General features: G+C 43.8%; 1 protein-coding gene across 2 annotated transcripts in view; it reads left to right on the top strand.

Annotated features, from left to right (window-relative positions):
• The window catches only part of phf21b (PHD finger protein 21B), a 208,739-nt gene that overhangs the window by 175,264 nt on the left and 11,803 nt on the right, over positions 1-21,672 (top strand). For both annotated transcript variants that reach the window (XM_086008816.1, XM_086008815.1), the window contains exons 12-14: positions 8,217-8,239; positions 14,939-15,094; positions 19,546-19,621. In XM_086008816.1, coding sequence (XP_085864942.1) covers positions 8,217-8,239; positions 14,939-15,094; positions 19,546-19,621 — 255 coding nt within the window. The remainder of the gene's footprint in view (positions 1-8,216; positions 8,240-14,938; positions 15,095-19,545; positions 19,622-21,672) is intronic.

Here is a 21,672-nt window from a genome sequence, read left to right as displayed (position 1 = left end):
ATCGACATTCTCTTCTATTCCTTTCTCCCTCATGTGTTTATGTAACTTCCCCTTAAAAGCATCTATGCTATTCACCTCAACTATTCCTTGTGGTAGCGAGTTTCACATTCTAACCACTCTCTGGGTAAAGAAGTTTCTCCTGAATTCCCTGTTGGATTTATTAGTGACAATCTTACATTTATGGCCCCTAGTTTTGGATTCTCCCACAAATGGAAATATTCTCTCCACATTCTACCCTGTCCAACCCATTCATAATTTTAAAGACCTCTCAGGTCACCCCTCAGCCTTCTCATTTCCAGAGAAAAGAGCCCCAGCCTGCTCAATCTTTCCTGATAGGTATAACCTCTCAGTTCTGATATCATCCTTGTAAATCTTTTTTGCACCTTCACCAGTGCCTCTATATTCTGTTTATAAGATGGAGATCAGAACTGTGCACAGTACTCCAATTGTGGTCTAACCAAGATTCTATACAAGTTTAACATCTCTGCTTTTTAATTCTATCCCTCTAGAAATGAACTCCAGTGCGCTGTTTGATATTTTATGGCCTTCTTAACTTGCATCGTTATATATAATTCCTGTAAATCGGGGTCAGCTGTGGCTCAGTGGGTAGCACTCTCGCCTCTGAGTCAGAAGGTTACGGGTTCAAGTCCCACTCCAGAGACTTGAGCACAAAAACTAGGCACTCCCTCAGTACTGCACTCATCAGAGGTGCCGTCTTTCGGATGAGACTCTAAACTGAGGCTCCGTTTGCCTTCTCAGGTGGACGTAAAAGATCCCATGGCACTATTTCGAAGAAGCGCAGTGTCCAGGCCAATCAACGTGACAATTACAGATTATCTGGTCATTATGGCCGCGATTTTGCTGGCGCTCAATGGACCCAATTGGTGGCGGGTCAGCTATGAAATTTAAAATGATTGACAGCGGGTCGCGACCCCACTGTCAGAACACACACACCTGCATTTCCCGATGTCGGGTCTGCCAGCGCTGAGCAGACCCGACTGGCAGTAGTGGGGGATCCAATTCAAATCAATAGTGGCTTGTTTACAGCCACTTAACAATGCTTTTTCCCCAGATTTTTAACTTTCACAGGTCTACCATGGGTTTCCCGCTGTGCCTAGACCTCGTCAGTGAAGCTGAGGCGGGAGGTCAGTGGTCATTGATTCAGCTGATGAGTTGACAGCTTCAAATGTCAACTCAAAGTTCCCAGCTGATTCAGATATCTTCCCTTAAGCACTAGCACCTCTAAACTACATTTCCACTACAGATTCAGCTGTTGATTTGACAACTTCAAATGTACAGTAAAAGCTACCACCTTAGAGATATCTTCCCTCAGCCACAAACTCTTTCTCACTGCATTTCCACAACAGATTCACCATGCTGCAAGTCTTTACACAAGTCTCCATGCAGTCTGACCTCATTACCTCTCCCACCATTGACAGATCGCTTCTGTCATCTTCTACTTCACCTGCCACCTACATCAGCATGGGTGCACTTTATACTCTCTTACCTTGGTCCTCAGAACCTGACCATGATCAGCCCCAACACCAACATCACCACACCAACCTTTTCCGCAATCACTTTCTGCTGTACAAGACAGAGGGCATTGCTGCCCAGGGCGCCAGGGATGTCCTCACCATGGCCACATTTACTTCACTTTACACTGTACACCCTGGCTGCCACATGATGCGCCAGGTTGGCATCACCCCACACCAACAACAACAAAGCACCCTACAATGCCTAAGCCATTCCTTTCACACTCCTCACCATTGCGGGGGGGTTACCTAACTGTACCCCCCGCAATGGTGAGGAGTGTGAAAAGAATGGCTTGGGTATTGCAATGTCTCACCATTCACTGCAACTCACTAAGCCACTTCCACAAATCTGTCCAAGAAAGCAAAGTGTTGAAAATAAAAGTTTCACTGTTTGACACCACATTAACAGAAACTTTACATGAACATTGCATAAAACACCCAAGTGGCTACCCTTGTGAGTTGTTAGTTGGTATAATTGGACTAGGATGAGGGCGAGTGTGAGGGGTGGCTAGTGAGATGGGGAAGTGATAATGTAGATAGAGGGGGATGAGTGGAGGTGCAAGGTAAGTTGGTGTGAGTAAGGATGTGCAGGAGTAGGGTAGGGAAGGCAGTGATGGGGATGTGATGAGAGGCACAGCAGGATGAGGTTGAGTGTGGCCTTGCAGTAAAGTTTCGTGATCTGCTGAGATCATTGAAAGGTTTGCGCCACTGCAGCCTGGCCCTCCTGATGACATCACTGCTTGTGCCCTCCTGTGCAATGTGCAACCAGGCTGCGTTGGTCTCCTGGGGAGGTCCCTTCCATCTATGGGAAGGGAAGAAAACCTCCTTGCGTGCTGTGACTCCCTCCATAAGCATATGGAGTGAGTCATGGGAGAGCCTGGGTGCAGCCTTGCACCTCTGTGCAGTGCTTGTCAGTGTTTGCAGCACCTCAATGCTGTAGAACACTGACAGCACAAATGTCAAAGTAAATTTGCGCATGGTCCCTTTAAGGAAACTGGCTGATGACACGTCATCAGACCCGCTTCCTTCAATTGGCCGGGAAGCTCCGAGGTGGGGAAAATCGCAGCCTATCACATTGCTGTTTGTGGGAGCTTGCTGTGCACAAATTAGCTGCTGCGTTTCCTACATTACAACAGTGACTATGTTGGCTATAAAATCGCTTTAGGACGTCTGTTGGTCATGAAAGGCGCTAAATAAATGCAAGTCTTTTTTAAAATATGTATAGGAGGAGAAGCAATTGCAGACTTCACACTGAAACGAGACATGTCGGGCTCCAGTTTGGAAGAAGCTGCTGCGTTCATTATTGGTCTAAATGGAAAAGCATGTTATGCAGTTTATATTTCTTAAAGGAGAGTGAAAAACTGATGTAGCAAACAGATTCAAAGCACATAAATGGAAAGGAGGGGAAGACCAATTTTCCATTGATGTGCCGCATTCCCTTTACTAGTTACATGTTCTCCTATTCTCGGGCATCTTCATATCGACTCTAGGCTGGTCTGAAGTTGTAACTGCAGCTATAAACTGAGCACTCTTTCCCCACCCCCCCCCCCCAAATCAGTGACATCAGAGCGTCAAGAAGACCTGAAATAGCATGTTTCCATAGGGTCAGGAAATTTTTTTTTTTTTTTTTTTAGAAAAGATAAATCTTTTCATAATTTTTCTTTTTAAACGTTGCTCGATCTTGGAGGGCTTTATTTATACGTGCTTGGGATTTGAGTGACACCAGCAAGGCAGTATTTATTGCCCAAGCCTTGTTGCCTTGAGGACAATATGATCAACTACATAGTGTGGGGCTGGAATTACATGTGGACCAGAACAGGTAAGGGTGGCAGGTTCCCTTCCCTGAAGGACATTAGTGAACTAGTTGGGTTTTAAGACAATCCGCAGCTTTCATGGTTATTTTCTGGTGCCAGCCTGCAAGTTACCAGATTTTGTAATTCAATTTCCCAACTTGCCACAGTAGGATTTGAACTTGAGCTATGGTTTGCTAGACCAGTACCATAATCACTAGTACAACTAAATATTGGGAATACCGAAGCCATTGTCTTTGGTCCCCGCCGCAAACTCCGTTCCCTAGCCACCGACTCCATCCCTCTCCCTAGCTTCTGTCTGAGGCTGAACCAGACTGTTCACAACCTCTGTGTCATATTTCCACTTTTGGAACATCGCCCGACTCTGCCCCTGCATCAGCTCATCTGCTGCTGAAACCCTCATTCATGCCTTTGTTACCTCTAGACTTGACTATTCCAACACACTCCTGGCTGGCCTCCCACCTTCTACCCTCCGTAAACTTGAGGTCATCCAAAACTCTGCTGCCCATGTCCTAACTCGCACTAAGTCCCGTTCACCCATCACCCCTGTGTTCTGATCTACATTGGCTCCTGATTAAGCAACGTCTCAATTTAAAAATTCTCATCTTTGTTTTCAAATGCCTCCATGGCCTCGCCCCTCCCTATCTCTGTATTCTCCTCCAACCCCATAACCCTCTGAGATATCTGCACTCCTCTAATTCTGGCCTCTTGAGCATCGCTGATTTTAACCGCTCAACCATTGGCGGCTGTGCCTTCAGCTGCCAAGGCCCTAAGCTCTGGAATTCCCTCCCTAAACCTCTCCACCTTTATCCCTCTTTCTTCCTTTAAGACGCTCCTTAAAACCTACCTCTTTGATCAAGTTTTTTGTCATCTGCCCTAATATCTCCTTATGTGGCTCGTGTCAAATTTTGCTTTATAACGCTCCTCTGAAGCGCCTTGGGATGTTTTACTACATTAAAGGCACTATATAAATATATGTTGTTGTACTCAGCAGTACCTTTTGAACAAATCGTGCTCCCCTAGATTTTTCTTCCCCATCGAAGGTACTCCCCCATAATGTATGATTATATAGTCATAATTTTTTTGCCTATTTATACATTGAGAGCAACAGGAGAGTGAACTGACTGTTCCTACTACCAGATGATTAATCTTGCTGCTATGCAGTGGAAGGTACAGGTAGACTACCCTTTATCCGGACTTCCGAAAACCGAAACCCTCTAAAAACCGAAGGTTTTTTCGTTCAGCGTAAGTCGTGCGTACGAACGAAAAAACCTTCGGTTTTTAGAGGGTTCCGGTTTCGGAAGTTCGGATAAAGGGTACGTCGTGCGCACGACCCCCCCGCGGACCTCGCCGGCCCCGACAACCGCCGACCCCCCCCCCCCGCGGACCCCGCCGGCCCCGACAACCGCCGACCCGCCCGCCGGCCCCGACAACCGCCGACCCGCCCGCTGACCCCGCCGACCCCCCCGCCGGCCCCGACAACCGCCGACCCCGCCAGCCCCGACAACCGCCGACCCCCCCGCCGACCCCGCCAGCCCCGACAACCGCCGACCCCCCCGCGGACCCCGCCGGCCCCGACAACCGCCGACCCCCCCGCGGACCCCGCCGGCCCCGACAACCGCCGACCCCCCCGCGGACCCCGCCGGCCCCGACCGACTTACGCTGAGCGTCAGCGTAAGTCGTGCGCGCGACCCCCCGCCGCGGACCCCCGCCGACCCACCTTCCGAAATCCGAAATTCTCCTTTATCCGAAACTCGGCTGGTCCCGAGGTTTTCGGATAAAGGATAGTCTACCTGTACATGGAAACGTAGGGCTGGATTTTGCCAATGGGGAGCTTTTGGAGGCGGGACTCCCACTTGTCAGGTTTTAGTCCCGCCTCCATCGACTTCTGGCCAACCCACGCTATTTTACCTTGATTGACCTTGTTAAGCCCACCCAGCAGGCTTAGCAGGCCAATTAAAGGGAAGCCGGTTACAGAGAATGACAGCATATGACGTTTCATCTGTCAAAAGAATTGTCATTGTTTGACAGCTCTGTGAAGCTGTCAAACACTGACATTCTCTGTAGTTTGATGAGTTCTTGACTTCAAGTCTCACCAAACCTCTTTCTTTAGCAGAAATTAGATGGTTGTTGCATTGGAGAATGCAGCAGCCATCTGTCATCTTTGCCGCGGAGATGCGAGATTCTCTGCATCCCCAACTCTTGAAGCCTGCAGGAAGAAACAAAGGTAAGTAAACTTTTTCTAACACTTTCCACTTACCTCACATACTCACCTCTCCACACTTGCACCCATCACTTACCTTCACAGCGCACTTTTGCACCCCGCAGACCCACTGCTCGACTCGGTGACCTTGGCAGGGTTCGCAGCCTTCGGGAAGCTCGCACTTGTGTGGGTAAAATGGGGATAATCCTCATATCTGCCTGTTAGCTACCTGTTAACAGGCAGTTAAGTGGCTGTAATCCCCTACCCGCCTCCTGGGAAGATGGCACGGAGGCGGGTTGGGAGCGGGATGGGTACCCGCCCCCAGATTCTGCCATTTTCCCGGCAGTCCCGCCTCCCCAGGGCTGACAAGATCGCGCCCTATGTGTTGCCACAAAATAACTGCTTTCATTGCTAAACAGCAGGGAGGAGAACAGGCATAAAGGGCTCGATTTTCCAAGCCCTGAGGAGGCGGGTTTGGAGGCAGGAGTGGTGGGAAAATTGCAGAATCGGGGGGCAGGAACCCATCCTGCCCCCAACCCGCCTCCGTGCCAATGTTCCAGGAGGCGGGTACCCGACCTGTGCTGGGAGCCGCTTCCCCGAGGCGGGAAGGAGATTAGTGCCAATTAACTGCCTGTTAACAGGTAGTTAACGGGCAGTTTTTTGCCTAATCCCTATTTTTAGCCCTGAAGTATAGGCTGTCTGACGGCTCCGAACCACGGCAACTTAGCGAGGCGGACCGTCGGTCTGCAGGGGTTGGAGGGGTCGAGATGTCCGTTGTGCAGGTGAGTGAAGGGTGCCTGTGTGCAGAGGTAAGTGTTTTAATAAGTTTTACTTACCTTTACTTTCTCCTGCAGGCTTCCTTCCTTCAGTTCTCTGGAGTTCCTCAGCTCACCGGCACAGAAAGCAAAATGGCCGCTGAACTGTCAAAAGCTGCAGCCTCTGCTTTCTGGTCAGGAGAGCTCTCTAACTGAGTCTGAGTAGAAGGACTCAAGTTAGAAGACAGATTGTCAGTGTTTGACAGCTTCACAGAGCTGTCAAACGCCGATTTTTCATCTGTCAAAAGCTCTTGACAGATGAAATGTCAATCGCTGACGTCACCAGTAACCAGGTGTCCCTTAATTGGCCTGCTGAGCTCGCCGGGCGGGCTTAACAAGGTCAATCAAGGGAAATAGCATGGGTTAGCCACAAGTCGATGGAGGCGGGACTACAACCCAAAAAGTGGGAGTCCCGCCTCCAAAAGCTCCCCATTGACAAAATCGAGCCCAAAGTCTCTACTCACTTTAATGATGGGGTTAAAACTTCAGGCTGTCTGACAGTTGATATGAAACCTGACCACAGGTACACATACAAATTGAAATGTATGCTGCACAGACAAAGGGTTCTTGTGTTCGCCTCCTTTTCATTTATGTGCTTTGAGCCTGTGAGGTTTTTTGCCACGCCAGTATCCATTATTTAGAACAGTCGCTGGTGCCTTCTGAGGCAGGGCTTGAAACCACTTCCTCCTAAGTTAGATAGGTTGTTGAAGGAAAAGAGAAGAAAGAGATTGGAGAACATATCTTAGTGTTCAGCTACATCATATTTTTAAATACTACTCGGTAACACATCCCAACTGCAGCAAAATTTTGGATTTGGGAATTTTGGTTCAATGTAGGTCATGCCCATTTAGATGCATCTGTTCTTTCTTGGAAAGAGGGAGTGTGTTGCAGGTTGCCCTGTGCACTATATTGTATTGTAGTTTGTGTTCCTATATTTGTCCTGTAGTGTAGGTGTTGAGAGGAGTTTCCAAAGTATATGTTTATTTTTGCCCATCTATGATGAAGCGCTTTTTTCCGTTAGCTATAGGTGACTTTTTCAATAATGGTTTTGTCCTGTCCATCCAACCCCCTTGCTGTTCAATGGCAGCTGTCACTCAACTCCCTGGCTTACTCCATTCATTTTAATTTTGTATGGTATCTATTATCTGTTTCTGTCTAATAACCATTAACAGGCCTCTGCTACTCTGTACAGAAGGTACATGAATGGCATGAGTGACATTCCTTCCAAGTTTACCTTTCTGCTTGTTGTGAAATACTTAAATTCCATCCAATCCTTTCTTGGCAACATGGAAAATGTTCAGAACGTGTATGGGTAATTGCAACCACAAATATGTTTTACTGCCCCAATTCTTTTTAAACTGTTTGGCATCACAAAGCAATATTTATAAATAGAGGGGCTGAGAAGTTATTAGTTGAACAATTTTTGCTGTAAGTAATGGGAATCAATACAATTTTTATTTTTCTGAGGAAACCAATTAACCTTGTTTCTGACCTAGATATTTTAAAAGTAAATCAGATTATTTAGGTACTTAGCAGAAGATGACATTTAAACCAGGGAATTAGGGAATTTTCATTGACTTTGAAGCTGGTGCATCTGTGGAAGACCCATAGTCAATAGGACTGGATTCCTATAGGCTCCTTCCAACCAAAAAAATCAGTTTTGCCCCTCCCCCCAACCCATTGAAAGCAACTGTATGTAGTGTCTAATTTTCAGTGTCCTCTTAGTATGATACGATTTGAATGATCCAGGTAGCTCCAACCACTATCTCTGGATCCATGTTACAATCCTGATCCCAGGCTGTTCTATAAACCAGCTCTTACTAACCTGTTTCTGCCTCTCTCCTTGACACGCAAGCCAATGAGGACCTTTGTTGGAAGGTATGTCTCCTCCATTCTATGGCTTTTTCTATGTGAATCTCTTGGCATTCAGAATTGTATGAGATTTTTTATTAATGCCAAACATGAAGAGTACAGTACAAGTTCTATCATTATATTTAAGCATGAGTGTGAAATATCCAAAAAGATTTATTGTTGCTTTCAAAATGTCACATTTATCAGATGTACAATCCATTAGGGCAGTGTTCTAGAGAGGTTGCAGCTACATTGAGTGAAGCAGTAAGGGATGTTAGAAAACCATAATTTTTGCAAAAAGTAAAATTTCAAGGACACTACAGGAAACTTTGTGTTATCCGGAGGCTAAATGTCTGGCAAGCTCGAGCCACCGGCAAAAATCAGGAGCCGTTTTTTTTCTTTTCGTTGCTTTTTTCTCAACAGTCAAGCTCTGCAAGGTCTGTAGCTAAGCAACAGCTTCAGCTAGAGACGCTACAGAGACGCTTGCCAACTGTTTAGAAGCTGTTGCTAAGCAACAGGGTTTGTTGATTCACACGGAGCTGAAAATCTCCGTATGTTTCAACATCAGCGCTGGAGTGTCCGGCAGTTTTGAGGGAATGGCAACAGCTCGGTGCCGGATAGCACAAAGTTTCCTGTAGTTTGGACATGTAAATCTTGCAATAGTTGGTTATATTTGCCAGTATTTATTGCGCTCCAGCATGGTTTCATCTCGGGATGTAAATGACAAGCTGTCTCCTCTTGTTCGTGGCCTCTTTATTCTGGGGATTGTGTCTGCATTGTTGTGATTGAGGGTATCTATGTGTAGTACTAAAAAAGGCTTTCTTTTCCAAGTTTTAATTTTGCCAAACCATTTTTTAACACATGCCTGCTTTTAAAATAATGCAACAGTTTATTCATTTGAATAATTTTAAGTATTCGTAATGTAATTTCCAAGCATATACAACTGTCTGCGGCGAACAAAATGTACTAATTCTGATATGCTGGGCAATGTATATATTTATACATTAAATAAAAGTAGCTTTGTCATTACTTTTTAAAAAAAAAAAGAACTAACTAGTGAGGTTTACTGGGACTTGCTGTTAAAATTACTAAAATGTGGCAAGTTACCACTATGACTACTGATCCTGGTTATTATTTTGATTGAGTGACGTTCTGCAGTGGCTTAGTTGGTAAAGACGTTATGGCCGGAAAATTCAGCAGAGGCACAGAAATGGAGTTTCCGCCACGGTTCTGTTGAAGTAACACCAGCAGAGTGGGAGCAGCTCCAAGGAATTTCCAGGCCTATGTAACTGAATCATACAGACCAGAAGGTTCCAGGCTTTGGTTCCCAGTCTATGTCTTGTTAAAATTAATAGAAAATGCTGGAAATACTCAGCAGGTCAGGCAGCATCTGTGGAGAGAGAAACAGTTAACGTTTCATGTCGATGACCTTTCGTCAGAACTGGAAAATGTTACAGATGTAACAGGTTTTAAGCAAATAGAGAGGCATGGGGAGAGGAGGAAAGAACAAAAGGGTAGGTCTGTGATCGGGTGGGAGGCAGGAGTGATTAAGTGACAAAAGTGATGATGGTCCAAGACAAAAGGGTGTGGTAGTGGGACAAGTAAAGAAACACAAGATTGGTCTAGAGGAGCTGAAAATAGCAACAGCAGAATCATTAACAGCGCCCGATGTCCAAAAAAATGGGAGCAATGGTTATGATCTGAAATTGTTGAACTCCGTGTTGTAAAGTGCCTAATCAAAAGATGAGGTGTAGTCCCTCGAGCTTCCATTGAGCTTCATTGGAGTGCAGGAACCCGAAGTCCGAGTGGGAGTGGGACAGAGAATTAAATTAGCAAGCAACCAGAAGCTCTGGGTCACACTTGTGGACTGAACGGAAGTGTTCACCCAATCTGCATTTGCTCTCCCCAGTGTAGAGGAGACTGCATCGTGAGCAGTGAATACAGTATATTAAACTGAAAGAAGTACAAGCAAATCACTGTTTCACCTGGAAGGAGTGTTTGGGGTCCTGGACGGTGGGAAGGGAGAAGGTGAAAGGGCAGGTGTTCCATCTCCTGTGCTTACAACATAAGACCTAGGAGCAGGAGTAGGTCATTTGGCCCCTCGAGCCTGCTCCGCCATTCAATAAGATCATGGCTGATCTGATCTTGGCCTCAACTCCACTTCCCTGCCCGCTCCCCATAACCCTTGACTCCCTTATCGTTCAAAAATCTGTCTATCTCCACCTTAAATATATTCAATGACCCCGCCTCCACAGCTCTCTGGGGAAGAGAATTCCAAAGATTCACGACCCTCTGAGAGAAGAAATTCCTCCTCATTTCCAATTTAAAAGGGTTTCCCCTTTATTCTGAAATTATGCCCCCTAGTTCTAGATTCCCCACGAGGGGAAACATCCTCTGCATCTATCCTGTCAAGTCCCTTCAGAATCTTATATGTTTCAATAAGATCCCCTCTCATTCTTGTAAACTCAATGAGTATAGGTCCAACCTGCTCAACCTTTCATCATAAGACAACCCCTTCATCTCCGGAATCAATCTTGTGAACCTTCTCTAGGAGACCAACGCAGTACTCCAGGTGTGTTCTCGCCAGTGCCCTGTACAGTTGTAACAGGACTTCCCTACTTTTATATTCTACTCCCTTGCAATAAAGGCCAACATTCCATTTGCCTTCCTAATTACTTGCTGTACCTGCATGCTAACTTTTTGTGATTCATGTACAAGGACCCCCGGATCCCTCTGTACCTCAGCATTTTGTAATCTCTCCCCATTTAAATAATTTGCTTTTTTATTTTTTCTACCAAAGTGGATAACCTTGCATTTTCTCACAATTAAACTCCATCTAGCAGATTTTTGCCCATTCACTTAACCTATCTATATCCCTTTGGAGATTTGGAGATTCTTTGTGTCCTCCACACAATTTGCTTTCCCACCTATCTTTGTACCATCAGCAAATTTGGCTACATTACACTCAGTCCCTTCATCCAAGTCATTAATATAGATTGTAAATAGATGAGGCCCCTGCAGCACCCCACTAGTTACAGTTTGCCAACCTGAAAATTACCTATTTATCCCGACTCTCTGTTTTCTGTTAGTTAGCCAATCCTCTATCCATGCTAATGTATTACCCCCCAGCCCCCGTGAGCTCTTATCTTGTGTAGTGACCTTTTATGTGTCACCTTATCGAATGCCTTCTGGAAATCCAAATACACGACATCTACTGGTTCCCCTTTATCCACCCTGCTCGTTACATCTGCAAAGAACTTCAGCAAATTTGTCAAATATGATTTCCCTTTCATGCTGACTCTGCTTGACTTTATTATGATTTTCTAAATGTCCTGCTATCACTTCCTTAATGATGGACTCCAGCATTTTCCCAATGACCGATGTTAGGCTAACTGGTCAATAGTTGCCTGCTTTCTGTCTCCCTCCTTTCTTAAATAGGGGCGTTACATTTGCGGTTTTCCAGTCCGCTGGGATCTTTCCAGAATCCAGGGAATTTTGGTAGATTACAACCAATGCATCCACTATCTCTGCAGCCACCTCTTTTAAGACTCTAGGATGCAGGCCATCGGGTCCAGGGGACCTGTCCACCTTTAGCCCCATTAGTTTTTCTAGTACTTTCTCTCAGTGATATTGATTGTTTTAAGTTTCCCCCCCCCCCACCCCAATAGCCCCTTGATTATCCATTATTGGGATGCTTTTAGTGTCTTCTACCATGAAGACAGATACAAAATATTTGTTCAGAATGTCTCTGCCATTTCCCTGTTTCCCATTATTAATTCCCCAGACTCATCATCTAGGGGACCAATGTTTACTTTAGCTACTCTCTTCCTTTTTATATACCTGTAGAAGCTCTTACTATCTGTTTTTATATTCCTTGCTAGCTTACTCTCATAAGCTATCTTCTCTCTCTTTTTCGTCGTCCTTTGCTGGTTTTTAAAAATTTCTCAATCCTCTGGCCTTTCACTATTCTTTGCAACATTGTATGCTTTTGTTTTCAATTTGATGCCATCCTTTACTTCCTTAGTTAGGTGGCGGAAATGGACCAACCAGTTCCTCCGCCTGGCTGAACTTGTTCTTACTTTGACTCTTCTCGCTTCCCTTAAATAAAAGGTATCGTTACGGGAACTCGTATGGGTCCTGGCTATGCCTGCCTTTTTGTGGGATACGTGGAACATTCTTTGTTCCAGTCCTACTTCTTTCCTCCCTTCCCCTTTCCCTGCCCCTCTACTTGCTTAAAATTTGTTACATCTGTAACATTTTCAAGTTCTGACAACAGGTTATCGACCTGAAACGTTAACTTTTGTTTCTCTCTCCACAGATGCAGCCGGACCTGAGTATTTCCAGCATTTTCTGTTCATATTTCAGATTTCCAGTATCTGCAGTATTTTGCCTATACCTTGTTAATCTGGTGCTGCACTAGGTGCATTACAATTGACCCAGGCTAGGGGGGGGAAGGTGAAAAAATCAACCAGGGTTCCCACTCTTGATTGCTATTCAGTGACTTCCTACTAGTAAATGGTTATGGGTGAATCAGATGAGAGGAATTGGGTTTGGTTGCTTTGCCTTCCATAATTGCCTCCAAGACTCTCTGACTCAACTTTCAGAAGCATATACACATCGGCTACTTGAAAGCTTGCCGCTGGGGAATGAAAGGGTCAGAGATTAGCTGCTACAGCGCGATTTAGATATCTGCAGCAGCTTAAAGGACCAGTTAGCTTCCAGGATAAAGTAGTTACTCCTGCCTCCAATACACATCCAATAATAAAACTAGGTGGCTTTACACGTCAACCAGTCTACTACTGGTTTGATATCTTGATTTGACCATTTCATTTTTTTTTAATGTTCTTCCTCACTGGACAATTGTTCTATTCCTAACATACAGCATTACTAAGGTGGCAGTGATTAAAACTAAAACCCATGATGCATGACATATAATTACTAGAGATAACCACAGAAAAGTGCTAAAAAATATTAGCAGGACTAAGTGGATAGTCGCCAGGTCCTGATGGCATGCGCTGTAAGTTGTTGAAGGAAGTCAGCAAGGAGACCCCACTAGCTCTGACCACAATTTTTCAGTCCTCCTTAGACATGCAAATTGTGTCAAGGGACTGGAGTGTACTCGATCTAACACCTCTGTTCAAGAAGGGAGAGGAGGATAAAATGGATAATGATAGACCAGGTAATCTAACAGCAGTTGTGGGCAAACTCTCAGAATTCATAATTCGAGTTCAAATTAGTGAGCATTTAGAGATAATTGAAGACAACCAGCAGAGCTTTGTTCAAGGCAAGTTTAGTTTGACATATGTAAGTTTTTTTTAGAAGAAGTGCTTGAGTATATATAGATAAAGGGATTGCAGTAAATGTAGTGTATATTGATCTTCAGAAAGTGTTTGGTAAGATATCTCACAGGAGATTTGTGACAAAAATCCAGGCATATGGAGGAAGAGGAAAAGTAGAAATTTGATTTACAGGTAGGAAAGTGTTGGGGTACAAATACGTAAGTCATTGAAAGTACAGATAGATAAAACCATAAAATAGCATTTTGGGATTTATAAATTGTCATTAAGTACAAGAACAAATAGGTAATGATAAATTTGTGCAAAGTAATGACTAGACCACAGTTATAGTACTGTGTGCAGTTTTAGGCTCCCCATTATAAAAAGGACATTAAAGTTATAGAATATGTGCAGAACAGATTCAACAGGATAGTACCAGGGATGAGAAACTACTCATCATCAGGAGAGAGTTGAGATGCTAGAACTATTTCAACTGGAGCAGAGGTTTATAGAAGTTTTCAAAATGTAGTTAGGGTGAATAGGGAAAGACTGCTTGCCTGGGTCAGTGACAAAGGGTTGTTGTCAGTTTAAAATCCTCACCAAGTGAGGAGAGAGGTTAGGGTAATTTATTTAGAGTTGTTATAACATGAAATGCTTTGCCACAGGTAGTAAATGAGGCAGAGACCATTGCCTTTTAAAGGAAAAATAGGTGAATATCTGATGTGGAGGAAGATAGAGTTTTGGGGCGAGTACAGGGTAGCCACATTAGTTTTGGATTGCTCTAGCAAAGAGCCGGCACTGACATGGAGTCAATGGCCGCCTTCTATAATTTTGTATGGTTCTATGATATTCCATAATAGCCACCACATTATAATGTGCCATCCAGCAAAAAATAGAGAGAGAGCAAATATGGGCAGGGATTCAGCATAACACTGATTCCCCATCCAGTTTTCCACTGCTGTCCACTCTGGCGCAAAACTGGTGAAGAACAAGGGGAAACTGTTGCCTGATGTATTCACAAGAGGAAGGGAGAAAAATCAAGAACATTTAAATAATTACGGTTTTTGTTTATAGAGATACTGTGCACTTAAACTGGAGTGCAGGACTGACAGTGCAACAGTTCCAGTTCAATATGAATACATCAAATCGTCTTAATTAACCTCCACACAGAAAACATGTTACTAAGCTCACACTCTTGGCTATTTGAATTTAATTGTACTGCAGATATGGAATCAATATGTTGGTATGCATGAAATTAAGGGCAGGTGAAGTAGGGTTGTGAGGGGATGAGTTGCTTAACAATAGAAAGTTAATGTGGCGTTGTGAAGGGTTTTAAATTTACAAACTTCTTCACTCACAGTTTCCAAACTTCCTTAGGGGTACCACTCTTTGCGATTTGTTGAAATTTATTTCAATTAATCTGGTGATTTGTCTCTCCTTGATATTATAGGATGACATCCATGAGGATTACTGTACAGTGTGCAAACGTAGTGGTCAGCTACTTCTGTGTGACACTTGCTCTCGTGTCTATCATCTGGAATGCTTGGAGCCTCCCCTCAAGACCATTCCCAAGGGGGTGTGGGTCTGCCCCAGGTGCCAGGAAAAGGTACAGGTCCCAACTTTTTTTTGGTTGAAAGAATTTGCCTGCGCACAGATAAAGTAACACTTTTTGTAAATAAAATAGAACTTTAACATTAGCTGAGCTGGTTAAGGAAATGAGTATCTCAGCTATACAGACCTTGAAGGTCCCAGGATCATTTTGTGCTGAGTTAGCTGATCTCAGCTGGAGTATCAAATTGGTCTTAGTCCTCCTATTTTAGGAGGGAAAATGGAGCACGGTTTCTGCTTCCAATTGCAATCCAGCATCCCTTGTTGGAAGTGCTTGTGTGTGCATATCCGGTGGGGTTAGGATCAGGCTTATCTATGATGTTCTGCATGGTTGACTAACCTGCTACTGTATAGGCTCACACACAAGGCCACCTGTGTGAAGCTCCTGACAATTCAACTTCCCCGTCTTAGCCGTATTATCTCTAATATTGTTAACCTTTTCCCTTCTTTAGGTAATTTTATAATCCCGTCCAAAACCTTGAACGGATCCAAATTCTGCTGCCCTTATCCTATCCTGCTCACCTATCATCTCTGTCCTTACTGACCTTTGGCACCCAGTCCCCCTATACCAAATTTAAAATTCCTATTGGAAAGGCTACAGATGAGATTTATCAGGATGTGTTACCAGGGATAAGGGACTTCAGTTATGAGGAGAGGTTGGAAAAGTTAGGACTGTTCTCCTTAGAACAAAGATGGTTAAGAGGTGACCTAATAGAGTTTTTCAAGATAAGAGGCTTTGATAGAGTAAATAGGGAAAATATATTCCCTCTGGCGCGTAGGTCAATAACTAGAGGTCATAGATTCAAAATCATTGGCAAAAGATGATTGGAAAGAGATGCGGAGAAATGTTTTCACTCGAGTTGTCAGGATCTGGAACGCGCTACCTGAAAAGGTGATGGAAGCTGATTCCATAAATAATTTTAAAAGGGAGTTGAACACGAGCTTGAGGAGGAACGACAAGGTTACGGACAAAAAGCGGGTATGTGGGACGAAGCATAACTGCTCTTTCAAAGAGCCAGCATAGACATGACAGGCCGATCGCCTCCTTCTGTGCTGTTAAGTTTCTATGATTCTATTATTATCCTCCTGTTTGAATCCCCTCATGGCCTCGCCACTTAAACCCCGTTGTCTTTCCACCTGACACTCTGCTTTTAAGATGATCCTTAAAACCACCTCTTTCACCCTCCTAATATTTCCTTTGGCTCGACATACATTTAAAAAAAAATTACGCCTCTGGACTTTTTGTACATTAAAGGCACTATATAAATGCAAGTAGTTGTATTGAAAGCACACTTGAACCTACACATCACTCCCAACAGAGCTTTAACACCCACAGATCCTATTCCAAATCCCCTACTGATTTACTCCACAATGGCAGCTGGTCCCCATTACAAGCTTGCAACATATGGTCTGTACCTTTGTTGTATTGTGCACCAGTACTCATCACGAGAGATTTTCATACTTCATAATTGACCATACCAACTCGGTCAGAGTCCTGCAACCATTAATAGTCCTAGAAACCATCGTCCCAACCAACATTTTGAGCGATACGGAACCTTTTATATTTCCATGTACCCAAAAAATACAAATGCAGCAAAACAGCTTGTGAAAGACCTGGAGCACATTCTGTTTTGATGACAATTTGGATTCCATTTGCAAAGTAGAACACAGTCTTGATCTGTGATAATTGAAGAGAGCAAATTTACCTTGGGAGATACCAGATAAATACCCAATTGTAAAGGTGGAACCAGAGTCACAACAAACTGCTCAAGAAGCTGAGAGAGAGGGCACAAACTTTCACATTTTCTGATTAAAAATGTAAAAAAAAGCTGGAAATTCAAAGCAAAAACAGAAAATGTTAGAAACACACAGCAGGTCAGTTAACATTTGTGGAGAGCAGGCAAGTTAACGTTTCAGGTGTAATCCTTCAAAGGTGGAAAAATGAACAAAACTCAAAACAAAGGTGAAGGGAGGGGGAAAGGAAAGAAACATCAATGGAATGACTTGTGATCTGTTAAAAAAGCAGATGGTTAGATAGACAAGATGATATTTCCATCAGATGTTGGGAAGAAGCGTAAAAGAAATAATGAGAAACAATGAATGTGTGAATACCTGAGGCAGTGGGAGATAAATAGGTTAGGAAACTTGAGAAACTGGGATTGGGGGGATTGGGAGAGAGTCTAAAAACCTGTGGAGAAGAAAAAAAGATGGGCCACACTAAGGGAACAGACTTTTTCCAGCATGGTGTTCTGACAAAGGATCCCCACCACAAACCTGTCCTCCCTCCGCCCACCCCCCACCCCCCCCGCCCCCCGAACACCATCTGACCCATCCCACATCGCCAGCATTCCCTGCTGTAAACAAAGTGGAAGCTTAGTTAATGTCTTGCATTATTAAAATCAGTATTAAGCCTAGAGGGTGGTAGAGTGCCCAGTAGAACGATACGGTGCTGTTCCTGAAGCTGTGTTGAATTTCATTGGAACATTGTAGAAGGCCAATGATGGATAGGTCAGTATGGGAGTGGGATGGGGACTTAATGTGGCAAGTGATAGGGAACTAAAGGCCACACTTGCAGACAGTGTAAAGGTGTTCAACGAAGCAATCACCTAATCTGTATCTGGTGTCTCCAATGTAGAGGAGACTGCACCTTGAGCAGCAAATAGTCAAGTAGATTAGAGGAAGTTCGGGTAAATGGTTGTCTCTCATGGAAGAAGTGTTTAGGCTCCTGGACAGTGATGTGGAAGGAGGTTAATGGGTAGATGTTGCATTTGCCCATTTACCACCTTCTACACCACTATCCAAGGCCCAAACACTCCTTCCATATGAGAGAGATATTTACATGAACTTCCTCTAATCTGCTACACTGTATTTGCTACTCTCAGTGCCATCTCCTCAATGCTGAAAAAACCAAAAAATAGATTAGTAACCATTTTGCTGAGCACTTCCATTCTGTCTGCAAGTGTGACCTTGAGCTCCCAATGCCTCAATTCCCTATCTCACTTCCACCCCCACTCTGACCTCTCCATCCTTGGCCTTCGACACTACTCTAATGATGCTCAATGCAAGCTCCAGAAATGGTATTGTATCTTTTTATAGGGTGCTCTGCCTGCAGCCCTTTGGCCTCAACATTGACTTTAATAATTTCAAACTCTGCTTTCTTCACAACAGGGGATGCTGGAGATGTGGGATGGATTTGTCAGCATTGGAGTGGGGAGCAAGAGTGAGAGGCGGGTTGGTGTTGAGGTGGGGTCCTTTCATCAGAACACCGTGTTGGTGGAGGTGTCCCCTTGGTACGGGCCTGCGATTCTTCAGACTTTTGCCAACTTCTGTTTCATGACTTAATCACCTCTTGTTGCCTCAGCTTTCATATATTTGTTTTTCTTCTTTATTTTGCACTTTTTCTCATCATCTGATGGAAAGATCACCTCGGCCATCTAACATTTCCTCACCAGTTTATTCACTGATCAGATGTGTTTTTTCTTTTCCCCCTTCCTTTTATTCTGGTTCTATTTAAATATTCATTTTTTTTGGTTCTGATGAAGGGTTACATCTAAAATGTTAACTTGTCTGTTTTCTCTGTAGATGCTGTCTGACCTGCTGTACGTTTCTAGCATTTAATGTTTTTGTTTCATATTTTCTGGTTGTGTTCAAAGACTCAGCCTGGCTATCAAAAGGTCTAATGTGAAATCGAAAGAAATCACCAAGCACACTTTCAAATCTGACCTGCCTTTCTGGGCCATCTTCACGAGTCCTCAATATGGCTAAGTTGCTGGGTTTCCTCCTAACTACAGCCTATCAATGCTTACCTTCTAAGGTGTCAGCAGGAAGAACCTCCCTTCTCAAACCTGGTGAATGAGGGTTGATGCATTGTGGAAAATAGCCCCGTGCAAGAAAAGCATGTACTGAGTCAGGGAAAAAAATCTTTGAAATCTAGTTTTGGTTTCTGTTCCTGGTGCACTACTTAGCTGCTGGTCAGCATGCTGGTAACACTTCCCACAAACCTTGTACATCAAGCATCTAGAGCACCAAGGCCCCATTACAATGGTTCATCTCACGGCACTACTTAAAGAAGAGCAGGGAGACTTCTTATGGCCTGAACACCATGTTCTTCTCTCAACCAACACCACCAAAAATAGATGACAATTTCATTCTTCTCATTTTGATGAAATGGCTACCATGTTTGCCTCCATAATGACAGTTACTATTTTGAAGTAATTCATTGTATTTGAGCTGCTTTGGGATGTTTCTAAGAGACCTGAAAAAGCACTGTGTAAATGCAGATCATTTCTTTCTTTTGGGTAAACCAGCATAGAAAGCTCTGTAATTTTATAATTTTTTTAGTTCAGTCTGTAATCCCAGGGCCCACTTATCATCTGATGCAGTATTTAAGAGTGACTAGTAAATAATTTTTCTCTTGGTCCAGAAAATGTATCTTTTTCGCCCTTACAGGTATTAAAAAAAGAAGATAACGTGTCGTGGCCTGGAACCCTGGCTATCGTCCATTCCTATCTTGCACATAAAGCGGGTACGAAAATGTAGTGTATGTTGGACACCTGAAACTGCTCGTTAGTTACAGCCAAGCTGCTACAACACTGGATCACTGGACAACTGTCAAGATGACCAGAGTTCAAATCCCAGACTTGACTGACATTTGCACTCCCGTCTTTAGAGAAAGAATGGGTAGATTTTCAACTTGCTGCCAAGGCATAAAACTCGCATTGTCAAGCTGCTAGGGGGAGTGTTTGCTAGTGCTGTTGGGGAGGGTTTAAACTAAGATGGCAGAGGGTTGGGAACCTGTGCAGGGAGACAGAGGAAAGGGAAGCAAGGATAGAAGCAAAAGACAGGAAGGAGAAAAGTAAAAGTGGAAGTCAAGAGAAATACAGGCTGTAAATCAAACATGGCCGCAGTAAACAATAATTCTAAAAGGTCTAAGAGTGTTAAAAAAACAAGCCTGAAGGCTTTGTGTCTTAATGCGAGGAGCATTCGTAATAAGTTGGATGAATTAGCTGCACAAATAGATGTAAACAGATATGATATAATTGGGATTACGGAGACATGGCTCCAGGGTGACCAAGGCTGGGAATTCAACATCCAGGGGTATTCAATATTCAGGAAGGACAAGCAAATAGTAAATCGCGGTGGGGTAGCATTGCTGGTTAAAGAGGAAATTAACACAATAGTAAGAAAGGATATTAGCTCTGATGATGTGGAATCTGTATGGGTAGAGCTGAGAAATACCAAGGGGCAGAAAACGTTAGTGGGAGTTGTATACAGACCCCCAAACAGTAATGCTGAGGTTGGGGATGGCATTAAACGGGAAATTAGAGATGCGTGCAATAAGGGCACAGCAGTTATCATGGGTGACTTTAATCTACATATAGATTGGGCTAACCAAATTAGTAACAATACTGTGGAGGAGGAATTCCTAGAGTGCATACGGGATGGTTTCCTGGACCAATATGTCGAGGAACCAACTAGAGATCAGGCCATCTTAGACTGGGTATTATGTAATGAGAAAGGATTAATTAGCAATCTTGTAGTGCGAGGCCCCTTGGGGAGGAGCGATCATATGATAAAATTCTTCATTAAGATGGAGAGTGAAGTAGTTGATTCAGAGACTTGGGTACTGAAGTTAAATAAAGGAAACTACAATGGTATGAGGCACGAGTTGGCTAGGACGGATTGGAGAATGTTACTTAAATGGTTGACGGTGAATAGGCAATGGCAAAAATTTAAAGATCGCATGGATGAACTACAGAATTTGTTCATTCCTGTTTGGCTTAAAAATAAAACAAAAAAGGTGACTCAACATTGGCTAACAAGGGAAATTAGGGATAGCATAAGATCCAAGGAGAGGACATATAAATTGGCCAGAAAAAGCAGCAAACCTGAGGATTGGGAGCAGTTTAGGATTCAGCAAAGGAGGACAAAGGGATTAATTAAGAGGGGGAAAATAGAGTATGAGAGTAAGCTTTCAGGGAACATAAAAACTGACTGTAAAAGCTGAAGAGAAAAAGATTGGTGAAGTCAAGCGTAGGTCCCTTGCAGTCAGAATCAGGGGAATTTATAATGGGGAACAAAGACATGGCAGACCAATTAAATACATACTTTGGTTCTAGCTTCACAAAGGAGGACACAAATAAACTCCCAGAGATGTCGGGGAACATAGGGTCTAATGAGAGGGAGGGAAATTGACGGGATTGAAGGCCGATAAACCCCCAGGGCCTGATAATCTACATCCTAGGGTACTTAAGGAAGTGGCCCTAGAAATAGTCGATGCATTGCTGGTCATCTTCCAAAATTCTATAGACTCTGGAACAGTTCCCATGGATTGGAGGGTAGCTGATGTAACCCCACTACTTAAAAAAGGTGGTAGAGAAAAAACAGGGAATTATAGACTGGTAAGCCTGACATCGGTAGTGGGGAAAATGCTAGAGTCCATTATAAAAGATGTAATAACAGAGCACTTGGAAAACAGTGACAGGATCGGACAAAGTCAACATGGATTTACAAAAGGTAAATCATGCTTGACTACTGGAATTTTTTGAGGATGTAACTGGTAGAATAGATAAGGGA

The sequence above is a fragment of the Somniosus microcephalus genome, chromosome 16 (genome assembly GCF_052327205.1).
Source record: "Somniosus microcephalus isolate GS21.2 chromosome 16, FLI_Smic_1.0, whole genome shotgun sequence".
Taxonomy (NCBI): Eukaryota; Metazoa; Chordata; class Chondrichthyes; order Squaliformes; family Somniosidae; genus Somniosus; species Somniosus microcephalus.
This window is presented reverse-complemented; position numbering and strand designations above follow the sequence as displayed.